At 27.0% G+C, this 23,943-nt stretch overlaps 3 protein-coding genes and 1 pseudogene across 4 annotated transcripts; all 4 read right to left on the reverse strand.

The window, feature by feature from the left end:
* Positions 1-1,574: 1,574 nt before the first annotated feature.
* On the reverse strand, positions 1,575-4,196 carry LOC112680522 (septin-1). Of its 2 annotated transcripts, none has more exons than XM_025550626.1 (9): positions 4,060-4,196; positions 3,263-3,455; positions 3,067-3,190; positions 2,856-2,990; positions 2,617-2,734; positions 2,372-2,458; positions 2,129-2,289; positions 1,940-2,041; positions 1,575-1,872 (listed from the first exon to the last, which is right to left on the reverse strand). In XM_025550626.1, the coding sequence occupies exons 2-9, from the start codon at positions 3,357-3,359 to the stop codon at positions 1,740-1,742; spliced, it is 957 nt and encodes a 318-aa protein (XP_025406411.1). In that variant the 5' UTR covers positions 3,360-3,455; positions 4,060-4,196; the 3' UTR covers positions 1,575-1,739. The 2 variants fall into 2 exon arrangements, with proteins under 2 accessions (XP_025406411.1, XP_025406410.1); XM_025550625.1 differs by having other exon boundaries at positions 3,834-4,196.
* Positions 4,197-8,960: 4,764 nt separating this feature from the next.
* Positions 8,961-9,302, reverse strand: LOC112680508 (EPM2A-interacting protein 1-like). Its single transcript, XM_025550608.1, has one exon. The coding sequence runs from the start codon at positions 9,300-9,302 to the stop codon at positions 8,961-8,963; it is 342 nt and encodes a 113-aa protein (XP_025406393.1).
* Positions 9,276-11,367, reverse strand: LOC112680541 (general transcription factor II-I repeat domain-containing protein 2-like). The gene is made up of 2 exons (XM_025550661.1): positions 9,626-11,367; positions 9,276-9,365 (listed from the first exon to the last, which is right to left on the reverse strand). The coding sequence occupies exons 1-2, from the start codon at positions 10,857-10,859 to the stop codon at positions 9,361-9,363; spliced, it is 1,239 nt and encodes a 412-aa protein (XP_025406446.1). The 5' UTR covers positions 10,860-11,367; the 3' UTR covers positions 9,276-9,360.
* Positions 11,368-13,109: 1,742 nt separating this feature from the next.
* LOC112680509 lies at positions 13,110-15,388 on the reverse strand (annotated as a pseudogene).
* Between the last annotated feature and the right edge of the window lie 8,555 nt (positions 15,389-23,943).

Here is a 23,943-nt window from a genome sequence, read left to right on the forward strand (position 1 = left end):
TAGCCGCCCCAGAATTATTTGTATTATTTTTGCTCATTTCGTCGAATAGTCTTATTTTAATTTAGTTTAGCGTTTTTTTTTATTATTATTGTTGTTTTTGCAGCCCCCCCCCCCCCCCCAATATACATATTTGATCATCCTGCGCCTATGCCTCTAGGTAAGGGTTACTATGTCATTATCATTTGCAGTGTTGGGAAAAATAATTAATGAAAAAGAAATTTGAATTCCGATCTATATGTTACCTCGTTTCGGTTCTGTTCAAATTAAATACCAATGTTATTTGAGGAGCAAACATTTATCATATAAACATAATATAGAAATCAAAAACATTTTTAAAAGTTAATTATTTAATTTAACAATATTTTACGGAAATTATTGTAATGTTTTGTTTTCCTATTGAGGGTTATCCAACAGGATTGAAGTTACCAGAGATTATTTCTATCAATATTTAATATTTCATTTAAAATCGGAATACTGATTTTGATTGATATTTATATTGTTTAAAATCATTTTAGATTTAAGTATTTTCCATTTTTTTTATGTTATATATTTATACTAATTTTTGGATTTTAGTTGTAAATGAATTGTATAGTAATTATCATTTCAATTTATTTTTATACATACATTAATTTTCTTGGACTTTGTCAACTGATTAGGTATTATTTTTAGTTAATGAAATACAACTGTGCCTAAAAATAATTTGTATAGAAACTATTATTTTTACATGAAATAATATATTATAATAATAGACATATCACAATGGAATCATATTATATCTCTATTGGTATAACTTTATTATAAAAATATAATTTAGCAATAAACATTTTTTTTTTCATAAAATAATTTTTATAAGTGTAAGCAAATTATTAAATTAATTATTTTTATGTAAAGATGCACATAATGAATGATTCATTAACATTTAATGGCTTATTAGTCACTTTTTATTATTAAATAAGTGTTAATTATTTGAAAATCCTTTTAAATTTAATTGACACTTATACAATATGACACATAAAGTAAAAAAAATAATAACCATATTTAAAATAATTTTACATTAAATACATTAATTAAATATCTTGTAATGGTATACACAATAATATAGATATCTATTATGAAATTAAATGATATAATATTTAAGTATAAATCCACAAAAATAATAAGTTTCATAATAGAATAAATAGTTAGGTTAATTTTAAGTAAATTGTAATAATTGCATTTTTTATAAATATAATCAATTACAATATTTGTATGAATAGTTAAATTAATTTTATTATGCTAATAATAAATTATGTATATTTATAATAGTAGTCAATATATCAAGTTTCAGATTGAAATTATTTTAATAAATATAAAAGTATTTAAAAGTTATGATTTTGGACGAAAACAAAATATATTATTAAAATACACACTAAAATGTGTATGATATAATAATTGTATTATATTGAAATATGCTCCCTTATATTTGGGTAAAATATTAAAACATACATGTTAGAATTTTTAGAATTTAAATTTAAGTACTTATGAAAAATAAAACTTAAATCATAATTTTTTTTAAAAAAAAATATTCCTTTAAATATAATAAAATAGTTGTTTAATTTATAGGTTTGTAATTTTAAATCTTATATAAAGTACACTAATCAGGAGAATAAAATTGTTGGGAATAATGGCATCATTATACTATCCATTTTGTTGGTAAAAAAAATAAAAAATGTACAGAAATGATTAACATAAAAATTAAATTAAGGTGTTTGTTGTTGTATTTGAGCTTGCATTTTTGCAATAACATCTTGCATACGTTTCAGTTCTGCTTCTTTTTCTAGCAAAATTCTATCTTTTTCTGAACCAGCATTTTTTTCGTGTTCTGGGAGCGATCTGTATATACATTAAAAAGTTATATAATATGTATTCTATTTAATGAAATATAAATTAATAATCATACGTAGTTCTTTTTGGAACAGGTACTCCTTTTGCTAAACGTTCGGATCGATAGTTTTCATAATGCACTTCTTGTGTTACTTCTTGAAGATCTTGCATGTGAGTACTAAAAACAAAAACATATAAAATTTAATATCACTTGAATTAAATTAATGAATTTAAATTAAGTATTAATAAATTTAAATTTCTTTACATGAGCATAGTACGTAATTTAATGAAATCACAATGCTCAGGATTTTCAACTTCGACAACACCCCAAGGATAGAATCGTCCTCGAACTTTTTTACCGCGGACTTCTAATAATTGGTTTGCACCACAAACAGCAAATGGTACAGCTTCTTTCAATTGCTTTACCTAAATAATGGATATATATATATTTATAAAATTTTAATTATTTATTTAAAAAGACTCATTTAACAACTATTTTTATAAAGACCTGTTCTTTGTAATCTTCATCTTCATCACTGTCACAGTCAGGTAATGGATAAATTTTAATGCCATTAGCATTAATTTCTTCTAGTATCTGTAAAAACAATAATTCACTAAATAAAATAGATTCACTAGACCTATAAATAATTGTTTTCATATTAAAAATAGATAAACTTAAAGAATATAAAATTATGTTATTAAATACTGTTGAATAAACTATCATATTTAGAATAATAAAATTCAGTTAATTACTCTTTTCTTAAGCTTTTGTATTTCTTTTTTTGTAAGAACATCTGATTTAGCAATTACAGGAACTATATTCACTTTATTGTGCAATTTTTTCATTAACTCTATATCTAGTGGCTTTAATCTAAAATTAAAAAAAAAATTATGAATTTAAATACTTAAAATAAAAGAAAATTGTTTGATATATGTCTTATTTAATTTAAATAAGATAATATCGTTTTTACTGTTACAAGTATTTAATTTACCCATGGCCAAACGGAGAAACAAAATAAAAACAACAATGAACACGATTATCAATAATATGACGTCTGTTCAATCCACTTTCATCTTTTAAGAATCGTTCATATTGCTCATCAATATATTGGATAATAGCTCGAAAACTATAAATTAATATATTACACAATTTAAACATTACTTAAATTACTTAAGATAAAATTATCATTTTCTAATACCTACCTATCAGAATTATCTATGGCATCACCAAAACCAGGAGTATCGACTACTGTAAGCCGTAGTTTGACACCACGTTCTTCGATTTCAACAGTGGATGCATCTAATTTTACTGTTTGTTTGGTTTTCGCTAAAGCAGAAAGAATAATTTGTTAAAAAATGAATAGATAATATTTAGTATAAATTAATATATAGGAACTACCTATGGCATCAGGAATAGTACGTTCGGGATACAAGTCCGTCAAAAACAGACTATTCACAAGAGTTGACTTTCCCAAACCTGACTCTCCAACTACCATGAGTGTGAATTCAAAGCCTTTCTTCACTGATTTGCGGTGAACTTGATTTGGTAAATTAGCAAAACCAACAAAACCTGGTGATTCTAGGTTATTGAACTGTTGACAAACAAAACTATTACAACTTTTGTTCAAAACACTTGTTAACAAACTATGAATGCATTCATCATTATTTTTGCGAGATTAAAAAAATATATTTTTTTTACCCAACAGTCATACCAGCTTTCATTAAATTTAAGATAATTATATTTTAGAACTATTGGTTATACACCATTAGGACTTTGGTTAGAATAAACAATAATTTTCGTAAGTAGGTAGAACTACTAAGAATTATTAAGCTCAACTGTTGGCGCATTTTTCTTTAATTAGGGTAGGTATGTTTGAAAAAATTGAGCAACATTTACACGAAAAGTGCTCACGGCAATGGGGTTGCAGAAAATTTTTTAAGAGATATTCCATGTAAAGATTGAGACTCACCGATTTAATAGAATCGTTGGACATTTTTGTTGATAAAGTGCTGGAAATTGGTGATAAAATTAGTGAAAAAACACGGTATCGAGTTTAGGTAAGTTGAGATGTTCGGAGATTGAGAAAAGCGACGTCTGCGGCAAATACCGGTTTTTTTCCACCGTTTAGCTTTCACTAGTTGTCTTTCTCAAATTCTAGATCTAGAACGAGACAAAATGGGAAAATGCGGACTCACGGTCGATTTGTCGAACGGCAAGTCAGCGAAAAGTTAACAATTGGATATATATCGTCGACAAGCACTGTTGAAATACTGAGTTGCCGACTTAAAATAATAATGACGTTATATGCTTATCCTATAGCCTTTTTTTGTTATTCTTTAAGGCATATTCTAACAGATTCATGGAACACTGTTGTAGCGCACGACCGTTTCTTCCATGGAGATCAGTTCAAAGTTAAATATATACAAATTTATAAGATAACAATATTTAATAATCGAAGATAACGAGAGGAACGTTTAAACACAGGAATACACCTTAAGCATTCTGCGCATGCGCATAATTTATTCACCACTATCATAATGTTAGGCCTTAGATCATATACATATGATCTAAAAATATAACAGCTTAACACTTAGATCATATACAATGGATGGAGTCATATAAATAATTTGTGAAGCCAACATAACAGTAGGACTGCAGTGATAGGCACTAAACTGTGTTATTGTTAATACTAGTCATGACCGACTTGACTCCTGTACAGTTTAACTTTATATACATAATTACAGTGTGCTTGTCTAAATTAATAAACCAAGTCATCTAAACTTGTTATAATATATTCTTCAAAGTGTTGTTTTCTTCTTCTCCGTCACTACCCGTCGTAATCACCTTTGGGTGTACGACAGCACTTATCCATTTAAAAATCTAATTTCGAATAGTTACAACGTTTGCAATTCATATGTAATATATAATGTAACATAAACACTGCTCGACTTAAGGAGGGAGTACCCCAACTAATTTTCAGAAATTTTAGCGTCTCCCTACTATTATTACGCTATAATCATAACGCTCAGCCAGTTTTGGGGACATTCTTTTTTTTTAAGTAAATAGAGTCCCCTTCTTTAATTTTGCCAAGTCGAGCACTGAGCATAAACACTTTCAAGATTTAACCGAGACTAAAATTATGCGTTTTATATATATTATCAAATTTAGGTTATCCAAATAATCATTTTTATATTATTTAATTTCTTTAATTTATTAATTCAATTGATTTATACACGACGTGCATTAACTTGAACAATTGTTTATTCCAATAAATTAATCGAATCGTTAAATTCACTTGATCAAACACATTTTATTTTCAATAAAAGTTTCTATTTGTTTAGTTGTTCTACAATTAGTTGTGTTGGACAACGATATAATATTGTGTAACGATAATCGTAAATTTTTATCATATGTACTTCTTTATTATTTATTATTTATTATTCATTATAACTATTGATTCAACATTGGTTACTAACTAATAAGAAATTACATTCAGATAATTAAATAAATATTATAGTAAATCTTGTTAAGTTTCAACTTATGACTATTAACCCTTAACTGGTATCCTTATTTTTATTCACGTAATTAGTATTGTCGGGTCATTTTTGACCCGACATTGAACTACTTATAAGTTAAATACCTACATTTTTTTATTTTATTTTTTTTTATTTTTATTATATTCTATGTATTGAAATGAATATTTTTCATCTAATAACACAATTTTTTTTATCAAATATAAGTGTTTTATTCAATTTATTTTTAATCTTGCAATTTTAAATGATTATTTATAAATGTTTGAATAAATTATTAAAAAATATATATTTACATTCATATTTGAATTACTCATTGGTTTTTAATTAAGTTTAGATACAATAACAACAAAATAAAATACAATTTAAATCTTAAAACATTTATTTCTAAAAAATTACAAACACTTTTTATAAAATAATAATTATTAACACCTCTCAGGACGTTTTTTTGACTAACCAATAACTACAAACAAATTTAAAAGCTTAGGTATTAGGATATTATTTAAGACTTGACTTTTTTGTATAAATATATTTTAAATATTACTAAAATATTAAACACTTAGTTTAGTTAATCAATGAAATTCAAATAAAAAAAATCAAATATTTTTGGAAATTTCCTTATATTATAAAATAATAAAAATAAAAATAGTTACTCTGTATTCATACAATTAACACACTTTGATACTTGAACGCCACTGTTTTACAAACCGTTTTTTGTATACGGAACAAACATTTGAATACTTCGTATCTTTAGAACTCGGACACACGTAACACCTACGTCATATTTCGTGATGGCAAAAGATAAGAAAAAAACTAAGTAACTGGTATCATCGGGTCCATTATGACCCGAAACCGATATAAATAGCTTTTTTAATACGAAATATGTAATAATTGTTCATAACAAAAGACGTAATATGTTGTTTGTAGCATTGTGATAAAATACAATGTGAAAAAAGTGCAATCTATCGAAGAAAACTTAAAAACAAAATGTTATGGGTCTTTTTTGACTAGACGATACCAGTTAAGGGTTAAAATAAAATAAATATTTAAAACTAAAAATAAACATAACTAAACATAACTACTCTCTTTTTATTTTTAATCTTCAAACCCGATTGATGCATTCCAGAAAATAAATGTTCCATACATTTTATATAAATAATTTTCAATTAAATCTTATAATATATGTATTTTATAAAATTAAAAAGTACCTATATGATTTTCTTACTAAAGTATCGTCTGATGTTCTAGTGGATTTATAATAAGAGTTCAAAAGAGAAGATTGTTAACTCGAAAATAATTTATTCCTTGTCTTTGAAGTTATAGTGTGAGCTTCACTAAACATACATTCGCACGGGATATTAGTCGTGATTATAGACATGTAATTTTTTGCCAATATGGAAACTTCTGGATATAAATTTAAATTTTCTCTCCTCCATTTAAATGGTTGTTCGTCAAGATGACATTTTTTGGTCATATTTTTGTAATTGCTTAGATGCTGTTATCGGAGCTTCATCGTTTTCATCATCGATGTCAGCCATTAATGAACGAAATTTTTTTTGGGAGGTGGGTCATCCTCATTTGAGCTAAAAACATTTTAAATTTTATTTGCTCTGACATGTTTTTCTGGATTAAATTTACAAAGTTCAGTTTCAAGTTCCTCTCAAATCTAAGTTTTGTTTTCATCTGATGTAAATTTCAGTTTATAAAATTTAGAATCTAATGCAGCTGCTTTAGATAAAGCTGAACTCAACATGTCTCGTCTTATTTCCAAGTCTTGTATATGCACAATTTAACTGTTTTTATAAAGTTAGAATCGGTTTCACACGTCTGAACTGTATTGAGAAGACTTTTAACTAAACGGTTTGCTATGGATGCCGTTACATATTTGTCTCCTCTGAGTGTATTGGTAACAGATTCGAAAGTCTAACTTCAATCAAATTTTTTAAATTTTCTACATCTGCTGGTGTTATACATCATTCGTTAGTTTTTTTTTTTTTAAAGAAATGATGGTTTTGATTTAATATTTATGTTTCAATACATATTTTAACATATTGCATGTAGAGTTCTATACATGCAATATCTTGTGACGCAGTCTTTCACTTATTTATTTTTTGGTTTTCCGCATTTTACTTGTTCCTTTTTCAATTCACTTTGAGCTGACGAACTTCTATTGAAATATCCAACTATTTTTCTTAACTTATTAATCAGTTCCTTGGTAACATCGTTTTTAAGACTAGCATTTACAGATACTTGAATTGAATAAGCTGTACACCTTACCAGATTATATTTTCCAGATTATTATTCGCTTTAACTATGTTCGCTGCATTATCACAAACGAAAGTCACAACTTTATTTTCTACATCTCAAGTCTTAAAAATGGTTTTTAAATTGGTTACTATATTTGTTGAAGTGTGTGATTCGGTTACTTCTAAAACTAGTGAATGTAAAGACAATAAAATGACTAGTTACATCTAAATAACTGTTGTTAGAATCAGAAGTCCAAAAATCGATGGTCAAACTATTATAAGAAATGTTTGATAAATATTCCTTAAAATTATCCCTTTCCAAGAGTGCTGCATAATCATTTAACCATGATATTGTTCATCTACTAGGTGAACTGTACTTAGGTAAACCTAAATCTAAAAATTTAAGAGTCTTCTCCCATCTCTACTATACTCAAGAGTCTTAGATCTTTAACCATACATTTTATCAAACCTTTTGTAAGTTCCTTATTCTTTTTACTGTTAAGAGGTAGTTTTGCTACATGTACTTTTAAATATTTTGTATTACTGCAAGTGTTTAGCTCCAGGTAGAGGCACCAATTTTAATTCATTCATCGCTTTCATTTTGGTGGAGACTCGTTCGTGTGCATATTAATACACTTTTTAAATTTACAAAAACTCGTTTGTGCACAAAATCGTGAACAATGAAAACCAGCTTTTAGGTACAATTTTGGGTGTGCGAGTGTCTGTATACTCTAAAAGCATAACGTTTGTTTTCAAACGTAGTTTACCATCAGGTTATGACAAAGTTAGTTCAGGCAATTGCGAAAAAATATAAGTTTAATAAAAAAATACTCGAAAAATGATTTTGAGATTAGAAGGTGGCTTAAATACTTTTTCGGTTTATCATATTTAAACTCATATGATGTTACGGACGTATTTACTAAAATAATTTAAATGGCGTCATGCAACAATAAATTTTTTAGGCTATATACTAAAAAGGTATATGAATTTGATACTAATTTTGGACCAGGATTATGAACTAGTGTACTAGACAATAACTCAAAAATAACGAATGGAGATGAAAATTTTAACAAGTACTTCAATAGTCTATTGCAGGGGTCACCAATTAATATTTCCGGCGGGCCACATTAAGAATTCGGAAAATTCTCGCGGGCCATAAAAATTCAAAAGTACATAATATTTATTATAATATGCCAGTTGGTCAAAAATACTTTATTTCTAAAAAAAAAATATATACACTTATTAATTATTATGTAACTAAAACTAATGAAAATATAATTAAATTAAATAAATATATGAAACAATTATTAATTAATATTTTTAATGAGAAAAATGGCAGATCTTGCTTTCAACTAGCTGCTTTAAGTCGGGGTTATGGTTTGTGGTAGCTATCTTCATCATCATTTCAAGGTGTTCGTTGGTGAGTCGGGATCGGAATTTGTTTTTGATACAATTCATTTTTGAAAAAGCAGACTCACAGACGTATGTGGTGCCAAACATTGTACACATTTTCACTGTCAATAATTTCAACGTCGGGTATTTCTTTTCAGATACATATTTCAACCAAAATTCATCATATGTAGAATCAATTTCAGTTTTTGAATACTTTTCATTATACAAATTTTTTAGGACATCATCTGATTGAAATTTAATTATTTCCATTTGAAGATGTGCTCTGTTGCATTTGAAAACGTTTTCTGCTTCGTTAATCCATTCACCATCAGGCTGCAAAGTAAAACTACTGTTCAATAATTGTACAACGTTTTTAATTTTTCTGAAATCAGCAAAGCGTCTTTCGAATTCAGTTTTTAAACTTTCCAAAAACTTCGTAAAATTTGTGATATCAATCTCGTGATTTTCATCAACAACTTTTTTCAAGTTAGGAAAATGTAAACGTTCATTACTAACATCTTGTAAAAAAAAGTCAATTTTTCTACAAAAACAATTTACCTCAGATACTAAATGGCAAATTAGTTTCTGATTACCTTGAAGTTTCAAGTTGAACGAATTTATGTGTTGAAATATATCTGTCAAAAACGCAATAGTTGCTATGTTACTGTTATCACTGATAAATTCGTGATAGTCTTTGGCAGACAAATATGTACTCTGAATTAAAAATAGTTCAATTTCATTCAGTAAGTTAAAAAACCTTTGCAAAACATTTCCTTTGCTCAGCCATCTCACACTATTATGAAGTAATAAATCGTCAAACTGAGTATCATTTTCTTGAAGAAGTGCCTTAAATAGTCTGTGCTGGAGTGAAGATTTTGCACGTATAAAATTAACAATACTCATTACTGTTTTCATAATTTTTTCCAAACACGGATCCAGTTTGCAGCAAAGGACGCTTTGATGAATGATACAATGGTACGATAAAAGATCAGAGTTGCATTTAGGGTAATTTCTTAATCTTTGAACAAAGCCTTGATGAGCGCCAATCATCGCTGGTGCACCGTCGGTTGTAACAGAAATAATTTTATTTAAATTTAAATTTTCTGTTTCAAAATACAATACTACAGCATTGTACAAATCATTTCCTTTGCTGGTCCCTGATAACGGCAAAAGTGTCAATAACTCTTCGTAAAATGTCCCACTGATATTGCTCAAGTATCTCACGTGAATTATTAGCTGAGATGTATCTGTTATATCACTTGATTCATCCAAGGCTATAGAATAAAAATCAGCAGTAGATAGATCTTGTTTCAACTGATTGTGATTATTTTTGGCCAGTACTTCAGTATTTCTTGTGTTAGTGGATGCTGATATTGGGATATGACGAAAAGTTTCGACAATTTCCTTTTTATTTCCAAACAGAACATTTACAGATTGAAGCATACATTCTTTAACAATATCAGCATCTGTAAATGGCTTCATATGTTTACCGAGTATCCACGAAATTTGTAAAGATGCCTGTGCACATTTCTGTTGTTCAGTCATAGCTTGGCTCAAAATTTGAGTTGTCGATTTATATTTCATTTTTAGATTTTCAATTTTTGTTTTACGAAGGCCAGTACCCAATGGGAATTTTTCGGCAAATGACTTGTGTGTCTCATAATGACGTTTGATATTAAATACTTTCATAACAGCCACTGTTTGATTACAAATCAAACAAACAGGTAAGGCACCTACTCTATCTGGTAAAATAAAACAATATAAGTCCATCCATTCAGGACAAAACTGTCTATTTTCATTTTCTATTTTTCTTCTTTTTCTATCCATAGTCAAGTTAAAACAAAGAATAATATATTATTTAATTACGAAAATTAATAAATAAAACGGAACGGACGAACAAAAATTACGTCACAGCGGACACCACCGTCTCACCGATAACTGACGGACTGATGTGTTGTACGTATATTAATATATGTGACTTAACGAGTTGTCGACTTGTCGTAATAAAATTTCAAATAAATAATAAAACAGATAAGATATTTTTCACAGCTAGTATAATATTTGTTGCATCCGAAAAAACCTAATAATGCAGTAATAATGTACAAAGATAAGAAATTACCTGCAACATTTCAACTGCAACAGTCTCGCTTGATAATAAATACGTATTAAATTATTGGATTTTTTCTCAGTCTGCGGGCCGGTTAAAATGCATTCGCGGGCCGGATGCGGCCCGCGGGCCGTCATTTGGTGACCCCTGGTCTATTGTATACATCCCATCCTTATATTCACATTACATTTTACCTTATATTTAATTAATTATTCAAGTATCAATAGAAATTTATTTCGATACTGATTTAAAAATTATTTCATTAAAAAAAAAAAAAAAAAAAAAAAAACGAAAAGAAAAGAAAACAACCGTAGAAGAGAAATATTAAAAAACAAAACTATACGATAAAAATATATTTTGATTACAAATTTACAAAAGTTGATATTTCAACATTTTTAATGCAAGCGCGTACCAATGAATAATAAATACGTAGGTACTTTTTTAAAGACTTAATTATTTATTATATTTATTGTTAATTATATTATATATTGAATTATGTTAATGAATTGGTTATAAAAATGATTGTAATTGTGATAAAAATTATTTATTTTTATTTAAAGTTGTGATAAATTAAATAGCTCAAACAAAATCTTTAAATCCGTCAGCCTATGACACCAGTAACGATTAGACAAAGAGTGTTAGGTTATAAAAATCGAAAGAAAATATTGTAAGAGTATAATAATTTTTCACCATCAGTAATGACAAATTTGAAAAATTGGAGAGATACGCAGGTTATGTACACCCTATATGGGGCTAAGTTTCTTTGAAAATAGGTTTCTATTGTTCGTAAATTGTGCGCAAACGAGTTTTAAGCATTTTTTAAAGATTTTTAGGCCATCAAGTTCTGGGCCCTAATAATAAGTAACGGGATTCATGATATATCAAGAATCAGTTCGAAATATATGATTGATTTTTTTAAAATTTTAGTACAATAATGTGTAAATTTAAATTATAACACGAAGAATCGAATGAGTTAGTTGTACGTGTATAGTAACACCTTTTATATGTTGTACAGAATTTAATTATATTCATAAAGTTTGCATAGTCTTTGACAGGTAATTAAAAAATAAATCACCACAGTAATGTTAATTGGCTGAAATTTTAAGTTAACAATTATTCAGTCGTTAATATTTAACTATTCAAATAAAACAAATACCTACACGAAATGACTTGTAACAATAAATTATAGATAAAACATTTTCAAATTAAAATTTGTTACTATATTGAATATTTTTTTTAGTTTTATTTAATTTGTAATGCATATTCAGTATATTTATTAATATTTTAAATACTAACAAATATGAAGTATTTCGTTTATTTTACATCGATATAAATATATTGTAATCATAATCAGGGATTCGAAATATTAAGAACGGGCCATATTCAGTGCAGACAAGAGGGCATGGTTCAGGGGTGCAATTCTAAGAGAGTGCACATTTCAACACTACTTATGTAATATTATTCACGAAATATAAATAATATGTAGTTAAAAAAATTTCATTTGATAATTTCATTGATAAATTTTCCTCTATAAAAGCAAGAAAAGTACCATTGTAATATTTTATTAAATAAATTTAAAATCGTCTAACAGAATCGTAAAACAAAAACATTTGAAAAAAATTACATATTTTCATAATGTATTGATTGTTTATACTCGTATTTTAAAGTAATACAAACAGTTATTAAAGTTTATTAGTAATTATTACCTTGTAAACTATGTTTTTATACATGCTTTATATACTCGTATCTCAAATGATTTTTTTATAAAAAAATGCAAATTTCCATTGTAAGGAGGGGGGATACAGTGGTTCGACAGGGTCACCACCAAATTCAATACGGCCCTGATCAAGAACCTTCTTTTATAAAACATAATTGTTTAAAAAGTTCTGAACTAGTTTCAATTTATATAAATGTTACCGTAAATGCCCGATCACTAGGTAAACCTAGGTTTTACTAGATAATGCTAGGTTTTACTGTTTGTACTCAGTAAATGCTGAAATTCTAAATTTTATTCGGGCTTTTACTAAACACGTTGTGTACATCCTAGAATATACAAATTGACTTAGTAAAAGCTGATCAATACACGACACATAACATTTAAGCTTCGTAAAAATTATAATTATATATTATTAAAACAAATTACCGACAGATATTTAAATTCTTTATACAAAATAAAAATCATTTAAAAACAGAATCATTATTTATTCTTCATAAAAATTAAGTAAAATTCAGTAAAATTTATGGGTAGTTAGAAATAATTATTTAAAATTTTTATTTTTTTGCATATGTTGTACTATTATGAAACCTGCTATTACATAACACATTTGACTGGCGGCATTTGCATTTTTTAGTTGTACATTTTTTCTGGCAATCACACCTCAAAAATCCTTGCCCACCTGATAGTGAAAGTTGAGCAACAGCTTGGCGTATGCTTGTTGTTGTATTTGGAACATCGGATATTGAAATAATTTTTTCTTCGCACAAAGTAAATTGATTTCTAGTGAATAATTGATTCAATGTCCCAGCTTTAGATCCTAATCGATAAAATTCTTCGTCAATAATTTCAACAACTACAGCCAATAATGTGCGAGAATCAATTTTACATTGATCGAAATCTGGAATTTTCACTCGCTCTGTTTGACCAATTAATGCAGCAAGAAAATTTTTATTAGATATTGTTTTTATTTTTTTTGCTTGTTTTTCCAGAGATTTTAGTGACTCTTTTCGTTGTTGTTTAATTTTAGTAGAACGTTCAAGTAATATTTTTTCATTAACTTTTTCATTTTTATCTTTCTTCGTTAAAATTGTTTTTTCATCGTTGTCTATTTTTGTTTCTATATCTTCCACTTTATTTTTGTAGATCTCAATATCGATTTTTTTTTTTGGTTATGATCAATGTTTATGTCCTCATTGATTTTTTCAGTAGTATTCGTCTCCTCATTCTCATAAGAAATTGTAATTTTAGAGTCTTCAAGGACAGATATAAGGTCATCTTCTGTTATCACATTTTTCGGTATGATCGAAGTAGCAAGTCCCATTTTCATTGTACACCCAAACATTGCCTCATAGGGTGATCGTTTTATACCTAATTCAAATAATAGTTATAATTTATAGCTATTTTATTATATTATACTTTATTTTAAAATAAATGTTACAATTGTAGGAATATTTTAATACAAATAATAATTATTCAATATTATATTATACATGAGTGTACCACGAAAATCTGTGTTTGTTCGGTTGTATATTTTTAAATTTTTTTTTGTTTTTATAATAATTACTAAATACTACTTAACCTAAAAATGTATGGTATGATTAAATTGATAAAAATACCTTTTAAATATAGAACAGAAAAAAGTTAATAATAATTATAACTAACCTGAATGAAATATTGAATTTTTCATTGCTCGAACAAATCGTAAAGTTTGTAGACCATTTTGCATTGTCATTAGTTTCCATCCAAATTGCTATCATACTTTCGATGTCTTGATTAGCTCGTTCAACCGATCCTTGAGATTGACTGTGACGAGCTTTGCCATGAACTATTTTAACTTGAGGCCACATTTCACATACACTGGTAACAATTTTATTTACAAATTCTTACCCGTTATCAGAGTGTAGTATACTAGGAGCTCCAAAGAGAGTGAATATATCTAGAAGTTGATATGCAATTTCTTCTGCACGTTTACACCGTAAAGGCCGTATAATCACAAATTTTGTCAGGTGATCTTGATACACCATAATGTATTTAAAACCATCATCTGGGTTTGATTGCATATCAATTAAATCAATTTGACATCGAGAATTCATTTCATTGTGCAATATCGGTTTAATAACGAGTCCTTTTTTTGGTATACTATGCTTTTTCTGGCATGTTTCACACATTTTCAAGTACACATTTATAGCTTCCACATTAATATTTTTGAATTTTTTTTTTAGCATATGATTTATCCGATCCCTACCACCATGTCCTGTTTCAATATGAGTTGCGTGTATAATATCAAAAAGTTTATCATTACATACGTAGTATCGAATATCTTCAGATCCACTTTCCACTGGAAAAATAAGTTTGTCTTCATTCCCAATACAAAGAACATCAAAACGTTTTAATCTCCGATAGCGAATTAATTTTTTGACAGCAATTGTTTTTACGTTCTTCGCTTCTTGTAAATACTTATTGTACATTTCACGTGTTAAATAAAAAGTATTAATAGAATCTTTTTTTTTAATTATTGGATTTAAAACGTCATAAAACCTTTCTATATTAGCCCTATTTAAGTCAAATTAATAATGAAAATAAATATAATTAAAAATTACATTAATTAAACACAATTCAATATAAATATTACGCGCACAAGGCACAACACATATTACACTGTTCTACAAATGGATACGTCTATTACGTAAAATCCAAACAAACTGAACATGTACCTAATAAAACCATATCTAAGCGATAACGTATCCGTTAGTAAATTATTAGATAATTATTAATATCTACACATTGCAGTCGTAAATTTATCTTCGCAAAATAATTGTTATTAATTGTTACGAGCAAAAATGTTTGAGGTGTGATTTCCAGAAAAAATATTCAACTTAAGATGCATTTTTATTAATTATAATAATATATAATTATAATTTTTACGCAGCTTAAATGTTATGTGTCGTGTATTGATCAGCTTTTACTAAGTCAGTTTGTATATCCTAGGATGTACACAACGTATTTAGTAAAAACCCGAATAAAATTTAGAATTTCAGCATTTACTGAGTACAAACAGTAAAACCTAGCATTAACTAGTAAAACCTAGGTTTACCTAGTGATCGGGCATTTACGGTAACATATATATATATTTTCGGTCATTAATATTTAAAGGTATAATTAATTAAGTCATGGCAATAAAATATAGTTAAGTTCACAATTAATTATCAACTTACTATACAGCATTTGTAATTATAAAAATGATCGGAACTCCTAGGTCGGTAGCTATATGACCGGGTTAAATTCAAAGGCGGGAAAATGATTTTGCTGTATGGGTCTTTTAAATTTGAAATTTAATATATTATTGCTTTCGAAATAAAAATTCTTCATGAAAGAGGTGGATTTATTCATAATTTTGAATATGATTGATATTGTAGTAGAACCATATTTATATGCATTTTAATGTACTAATTTTTAAAGAAAAAAAGCATCTGAAATTTAAGAAAATTTCAAACTTTTAATGCGTATGTCAGTACTATTATCATTAAAATATTTAATAGAACTTTTTTTAAAATGTTAATTTGTTTTGGTTCATAAGAACACCATATGGAAACATATATTTAATATATAACTATTTTTTAGTTATATCATACATAATATTCAAACCTAAGTATTCTATTATAATAATTATATCGTAAAATATATTTTCAAGTGTAAAAATCTGCTTGATTTTTGTGTATCATATCGCTTTATCAAAATTTAATATTTATACACTTTTTCATTTTTTTTTAATCACCAGTAAAAAATGTATATAAGGAAATCATAGGCGTTCAAACGGGTGTTGCAGGGGGGGCGGAACCGTTTTCGGCCAAAATGAACCTTTCCCTTTTCGGCCATTCTGGAATGTCCGTTTTCGGCCAGTACACTATTTTGGCCACCAATTAAAAATATTTTACACGGTTTTTTCTGTAATACTATACCAATTATTTTTTGTATAATAATCTCATAATATTATTTAGTAAAATACATTAGTCAAATAATAAATAAAAAATATAAAGTCATAATTTTCATAATTTACAATTTATTTTAAAATCTCATATTATGTCAATTAACCCTTTGACGCCCACTATATGAATACCTTTTAGAAATTTTTTTTTTGTTTGAAACTAGATTAAAGAAGCATCAAATAAGAAAAATTTTGATTTTTTAATTTTTACAACTTTTGAAGTTTTTGAAGTTATGATTCTGTATGGAGTCATTGGGTCGATACGGTTGTAATTTGATCCATTTTTTAATATATACCTAGATACCTTTTTGTATTTTCAATTTTAAAACTACATATATACATATTTTCTTATAATAATCATTTTTGTGAAAAAATTGAAACTAAATAATTTTTATCAAATATCAGTCAGTTTTATTTAACACATATTATTTTTAATTGAGTATTACATATGAAAATATTTTAACAATTATCACTGATATAAACTTACTTTTAGGAACTTAATTATTTTTAATAGAATTCATTCTACATAATAAATTATTGTACATAGATATTATAGGTAAGCATTTATAAAAATTTTAATATATATAGGTTTTTTTAATAGTAAATAAATTGATAACTTGTTAATTTTGGTAAAATGTTTAAAAATTAAAATCTCGTATTATGTAAAGTAAAATAATATCTAAAAATTAAAATTATGAGATTTGCTTATGATCAATTGATAAAAGAAAATCCCTAATATAAGTTTAATATATAAAACGAAGATAATGATGAAAGATATTCTATAAGTATAGATAGTTGTTAGTTATTACTTTTATCGACCGTCAACATATAGATGTTGAATTCCCTATAATATAATCAGTAATTCCTAATAAGAATTAATATAGAGGATATGTGTGCATGTGCTACAGTTATTAAAAAAATTAAATTTTCCTAGTTTTATTTTTTTTTGTGTAAATTTATAATATAATGTAACTTAATATTTTTTATTAAGATATGATTTACTATACAAAAAAATAATTGGTATAGTATTATAGAAAAAACTGTGTAGAATATTTTTAATTGGTGGCCAAAATAGTGTACTGGCCGAAAACAGACAATCCAGAATGGCCGAAAAGTGAATTGGCTGAAAAGGGAAAGGTTCATTTTGGCCGAAAAGTGTCCCGCCCGTTGAAGGGTACCTATGCTATAGCAACTACTGCAGGTTGCAAACAGCAAATAGTTACAATTTTCACTTGCAATTTTTTTTTCTTACTTACTATAGTTTGTATTGTTTGTAATAAATATTTAGGATAATTTGTACAAAAGGATGGGTGTTTTGGCCTTGATGTAAATTATGTTTGTTTCGATAAAATAATAGAATCATTAAATTCACTTGAATAAATACATTCTATTTTCGATAATAGCTTATGATTTAAGTTTATATTTGCTTAGGTGATCAATAAATTAGTTTAGTATTTATACAAGTTATAATACATTTAAAATTAATACAATTAATTTATATTGACCCATCCTATGGAAGGATGGGTTGGATTGGTGCAGGGACTTAGGGAATTATGAGATTTTAATTTAAAAGTATTTTAAGGACATATTATTGAGTTATCATTTTTTATCAATGAAAAAATGAATCCTATTTTAACATATTATACATACTAATATCTACCATATTTAGAAAAATACATTTAATAATATACATAATTTACATACGAGTAGATAATATTTTTTAACAATTTTTATTTCAATATAATTATGATAATTATAACATTATAAGTTTAGGTTCTTGTAAATAATACATAATCAATACTCCATCTGGTCTATTTTGATATTTGATACTTATCTCATATTTGTCACTAATACTTTATACAAATACATTTCTGAAATATTACCTACTTCACTAAATATTGTATTGGTATCTAGAAGTAAATTATTATCAGTTATTGTACTTACATTATTTGTATGTAATTTTATGAACATTTCATAATGATTTGTATTTGCTGTTTATAAGTATGAAAGTCCACTAGTTATAGACAATTTATCGATGTTTTTCATCAAGTTGTAATTTTTTTGTATTTTTCATATTTTTAATAAATTATTAAAAAGAAATTCAAATTTTATTTGCGGTACGACATAATATAAACATTATTTACCAAGTAGGATGAGCAATTTTCTTCAAATTCTACATTATTTGCATGTCACTTTTATAAATTGCAAAAGTAGGTTTTCTCTGCAACTTAGTGAATTCATCCAAGAATAAACGACGACTCAAAGCATATTTTAACATACAAAGTACGTGACAGTAATGGCACGTAGCTACACTAGTGGAGGCACTACTAGAGAATGCTACCCAGTGGTGGGTGATCGTGCTACTAACCAACACATGCTCATAACGACCTTAGTGACAGGAGTTGATTTTTCCTGTATGTTCTTCTGCAGAAGAACACCATGTCTATGAACTATGATGGTAAACCATTTTATTGAAGTGCCACATAGTGAAAATTATTTAAAACATGTTTTGCGACGAGTGGACCAAAAATCGTAAAATGTAACAAAATTGTGATCCAAGTGATTTAAGTGATATTATAAGTACTAATTGACTTAAAAGTAAAAATCACACCCGTAAAAACTTTTAGTTTATTTTGATTATGAATTAGCAAACTAAAATTTTTAAGGTTATCTGATTACATTTATTATTCATAAATTACATACCTAAGATAATTACTGGGGTTATAATAATAAATATCAATTCATAAATAATGATAGAAAGATCAGTATCGCCCCGGCTCATGAATGGGACTTTGGCAGAAAATTTACAATGGGCTCCTAAACAACATAATATTGAGATTCAATAAATATTTACTAAAAATATTTTTTATCACTTTGCTCGAATTCTACTATAAATATAAATAAATAAATTTTTTTATATTCTTCCAGTATTAATGAATTATCATTGTATTCGTATATGTGACCGTTAATAACACTTATCTCAATTTTTCAAAGTACAGTCGATTCTCGATAATTCGTAGTTGACGGGACTGTTGCAAATAACTACTGAGAATTCGAATTTTTGAGTAGTTCGAACAAAGGAGAGAGCAAAAAAAAAAAAAAATTCGAATCACTGAGTTAAAAGAAAAATGTTGTTTTTTTTTATTGTACTTAATTATTAATTATTTCAGCAAATTAGGTGGTATTAATTATTTATTGTTTTTAAAATATAAATTTTAACTATATAATAATTATACTATGAAAATTAAATTATTATTATTATTTGAAAAAATCCGTAATGGTTTTTTGCTTCATTGAATTTAGTTTCATTTTTACAGTAATATTTTTTGAATTTGATGCACTTACCACAAAAACTTTACAACTGACCAAACGAAACTAAAATAAAACTACATTCGGCTGACAGCTATCGAAGAGATAAATTACGATTAGTGACGAATTAAGGTCGACTGTATTTATATTTGTTCGATTTTGATCAAGAAAGTAAAAATGTATAACTATATCGGTTATACCTAGTTATATTAAATAACGTATTGAATTTGAAGTATTAATATTATTGATTAAAATTAATCAATAGTTGACTTATTAACACAAAAACTTGTTAGTAAAACTTCATAGTATTAACATTTTTGTATTTTTATAATGCTGATCTATATTACTCTTAAGTTTTTATTTTTTTTTTATAGGCCATTACAGCCCATCACTGCTCCACACAGCTTTCTCCATTCCTCTCTATCATTTGCTAATTCTTCCGGGTTATCAACCCCAAGTGTCCTGAAATTCTGATTGGCTCGTCTATCCATATTTTCTTTGGTTAGCCCAATGGTCTCTTGTCTTCTGGTTTCCAGTTAAACGCATCCTTCATTATGCCATTCGATCTCCATGCGTGTCCAATCTAAATATTTTTTTTTGTTTTTAAGTGTTTGTATAATGCCTTCTTCTCCCCACAAGTCTTTAATTTCCTAATTGGATCATATTTCATATTCACCTGTTTGATCATTTTTTTTTTGGACCAAAAATGCGTCGTAGGAATTTCCTTTCTAGAGGAAGGACTTAATTTTTAATTAAACGTGGTATCTGGTGATAATTATTGAGAAGGTATTAAAAATTGTATTCATTGGATCGATGCACTTAAATGACCTTGATTGGTTGAGGTTTGGAAAATTATATTTATTAACATTTTACAACGTAGTGTGTATTTTTTCTATCATACTCGTATATTATTGTAATGATTAATGATTAATGCCTCCAAAATAATATGACCCAAACCCTAAAAACTCTTTGAATGGCTTTGTATACACCTACATTATATAATATAGTTATTTATATTGTATATTTTATTTTAAATTAATTTTTATATGTTTTTTGTTTAAATGTAATACATTTATTATAATTTTGTATTTATGAGTAATGATTATAATTAGGGCAAAATGTTTAAAAAGTAATAAAATAGATTGCAGTATTGTACTAAAATATATTGAAAATTACACTTCGAAAATTAAAATTTGTACCAAAAAATAACGTTTCTTTATAGTTTATAAGACTTAATTTATTTTACAAAATGCTTAAAATCTCAAAATATTAAAATATTTCTAAAAAATGTTTTACTTTAAACAATGAATTAAATTTTTACATTGAACTATAAGGGCTTTTTAAATTTTCAAACTATAATGTTCCTTTTTTTAAAATTATGGAAAAACTCTAGTATTTCCCGTGGAAGGGGATGAGAATACTTCCACAGTTCCTCAGCCGGTTGTAAGAGGCAATTAAATGAGGTTGCGTCAGTTTTGATAGCTGGTGTAAACATTTTTTCAAACAGTATAAGGGGTCCGAAATAAAACTTAGACGGTTTATCTCATCTCTAATGTGCATGGGGACAACAAGTTTGGTTGCTGGTTTACCAGTTATGTGTATAGGTCTACCCAATACAGGTGATGTTAAATGCTCTGGGTTAAATCTGCGTCTAGGTATGAATGATAGGTATAAAGTGAAAATAGGTACATGGAATATTGGATCGTTAACAGTCAGAAGTAGAGAATTAGCGGAAGTGTTGTAGAGGAGAAAATTTAATATTTGTTGTGTTCAGGAAAGTAAGTGAAAAGGAAAAAATCAATAGAAATAATAAAGGGCTATAAAATTATATATTCAAGTAGGACTAAAACTAGGAATAGGGTTGGAATATTTTTTGAATGAGAAAATGAAAAGTAAGGTAGTCAACGCAGGAAGAAAAAGTGATAGAATTATAACGGTAAAATTGGTATTTGAGGGGAAAATATTAAACGTAATAAGTGCGTATATGCCACATGTAGAATGTGAAGAAAGAGAAAAGGAAGAGTTTTGACAAGAGATGGATAAGATGATGTAAGGAATACCAGGAAATGAAGATACTGTGATTGTTGGTTATATGAATGGACATGTAAGTTGCAAGAGAGTAGAGTATGAAAGAGTGCATGGGGGCATGGATTTGGCGAGAATGAGTTTGTAGAAAAGTTTTGGATTTTGCATTATTGTATGATCATGCAATAATCAATATACGTATATTTCAAAAAACGAGAAGAGCATTATACAACACACTAGCTGACCCAGCAAACATTGTTTTATCATATATTTTTAGTAATTCTAGTATATATTTTGTAGTATAGAAAATAACTAACTTATTGTAAATATGCTGGGATGGTGTCTATGATTGAAAAATAAATGAAGTCCTGTGTACGATGACGGCTTATAAAAATTACAAAACGCCAGCCATTCGGTCAAGCCGTTTCAGAGGAGTTCAGTAACAAACACTGTGACCGGATAATTTTATATATAAGATAAAAGGTTAACAAATTAGCTAAATAGGTCGTAGATTGATTATTTTATGTGGAAGAGAGGCAGTATAAAAGAATAAAAGGTTGTAAAGTAATTCTCAGAGAGAGTGTAATAACACAACAAAGGTTGATTATAATGGAGGCAGAGCCGGCTCAAGTTATAGGCAAACTAGGCATCTGGTTAGGAGAGCGTCACATTATTAAGGGCGGCATTTTCAAAATTGACTTGAACATTTTTTTATTTTTATCCGAAATCAGGTCTTGAGTATATATATAGAAACAAGTTGATAGAACTAAAACTCAATAATTATGTGATATTAAGAATAATATTAACTTAACTTGTAACTGCTGAAACAGTCGAGAGGAGTTTCACAAAACTTAAAATATTAATAATATTAATATTAATATCTGCGATAAAATAAATCCTAAGACTGATTAGTTCATTTTTCCACTGAAAGCGAAATCGCTGAAGAACTAGACATGGATACATTTATACAGAGTTTTGTTTCACTAAAAGTAAAAAACGGCAATTTTAAATAAAATTAAGTTTGTTTTATTTTATTTTATCAATATTATTATAAAAATAATTTGTTTAATTTTTTAAGATTATGACAAAGGTTTAGTTATTTGTAAGGTTTAAAGTGAAAAATATTTTAAAAAGCAATATACTTTTGAGCATATGAATTTCTAAAATCTAAATACACCCACCTAATGAATTTTTAATAAATTAATAACTTTACAAATTTGACTTTAAAATATTCCGGTATGTTATTTAATATATAGATTTTAATTTGTACTTACACGCAACGGAATTTATACACACTTAGTAATAAATTGAAGCAGTAGAAGAAAATTTGCAAACAATATCTACGCCCTAATTATAATAGAATATCTGTTATAAACTTTCAATATTTCAAAGTTAACATTTATTTTTTACACAAATAATATATATATATATACATTTCTTTATTATAACCAAATATAACAATACTTCAATATATAGCTTAACTCGTGTAAATTATTTTATTAATTATATAAATACAATTTGAATGTCATATAACTATTGCAGTCGCGACATCGCAGCCGTTCAGTGCACACGCATTTTACACTAACTCCTGTGTCGCATAGATTAAGTTACCAAATCCTAACGGATTTTCACCGTGTTTCTTTCTATCTATTCACATAAAATTCGCAGTTCCAAAAATGACGACTAACTCGTAGCTGCTGCCACTGCCAAACTCTCCAGAGGATAGTAATTATTATTTTATATTATTTTACGCACACACTTTACGAGA

The sequence above is a fragment of the Sipha flava genome, unplaced genomic scaffold (assembly GCF_003268045.1).
Source record: "Sipha flava isolate LNK unplaced genomic scaffold, YSA_version1 177_pilon_pilon, whole genome shotgun sequence".
Classification (NCBI taxonomy): Eukaryota; Metazoa; Arthropoda; class Insecta; order Hemiptera; family Aphididae; genus Sipha; species Sipha flava.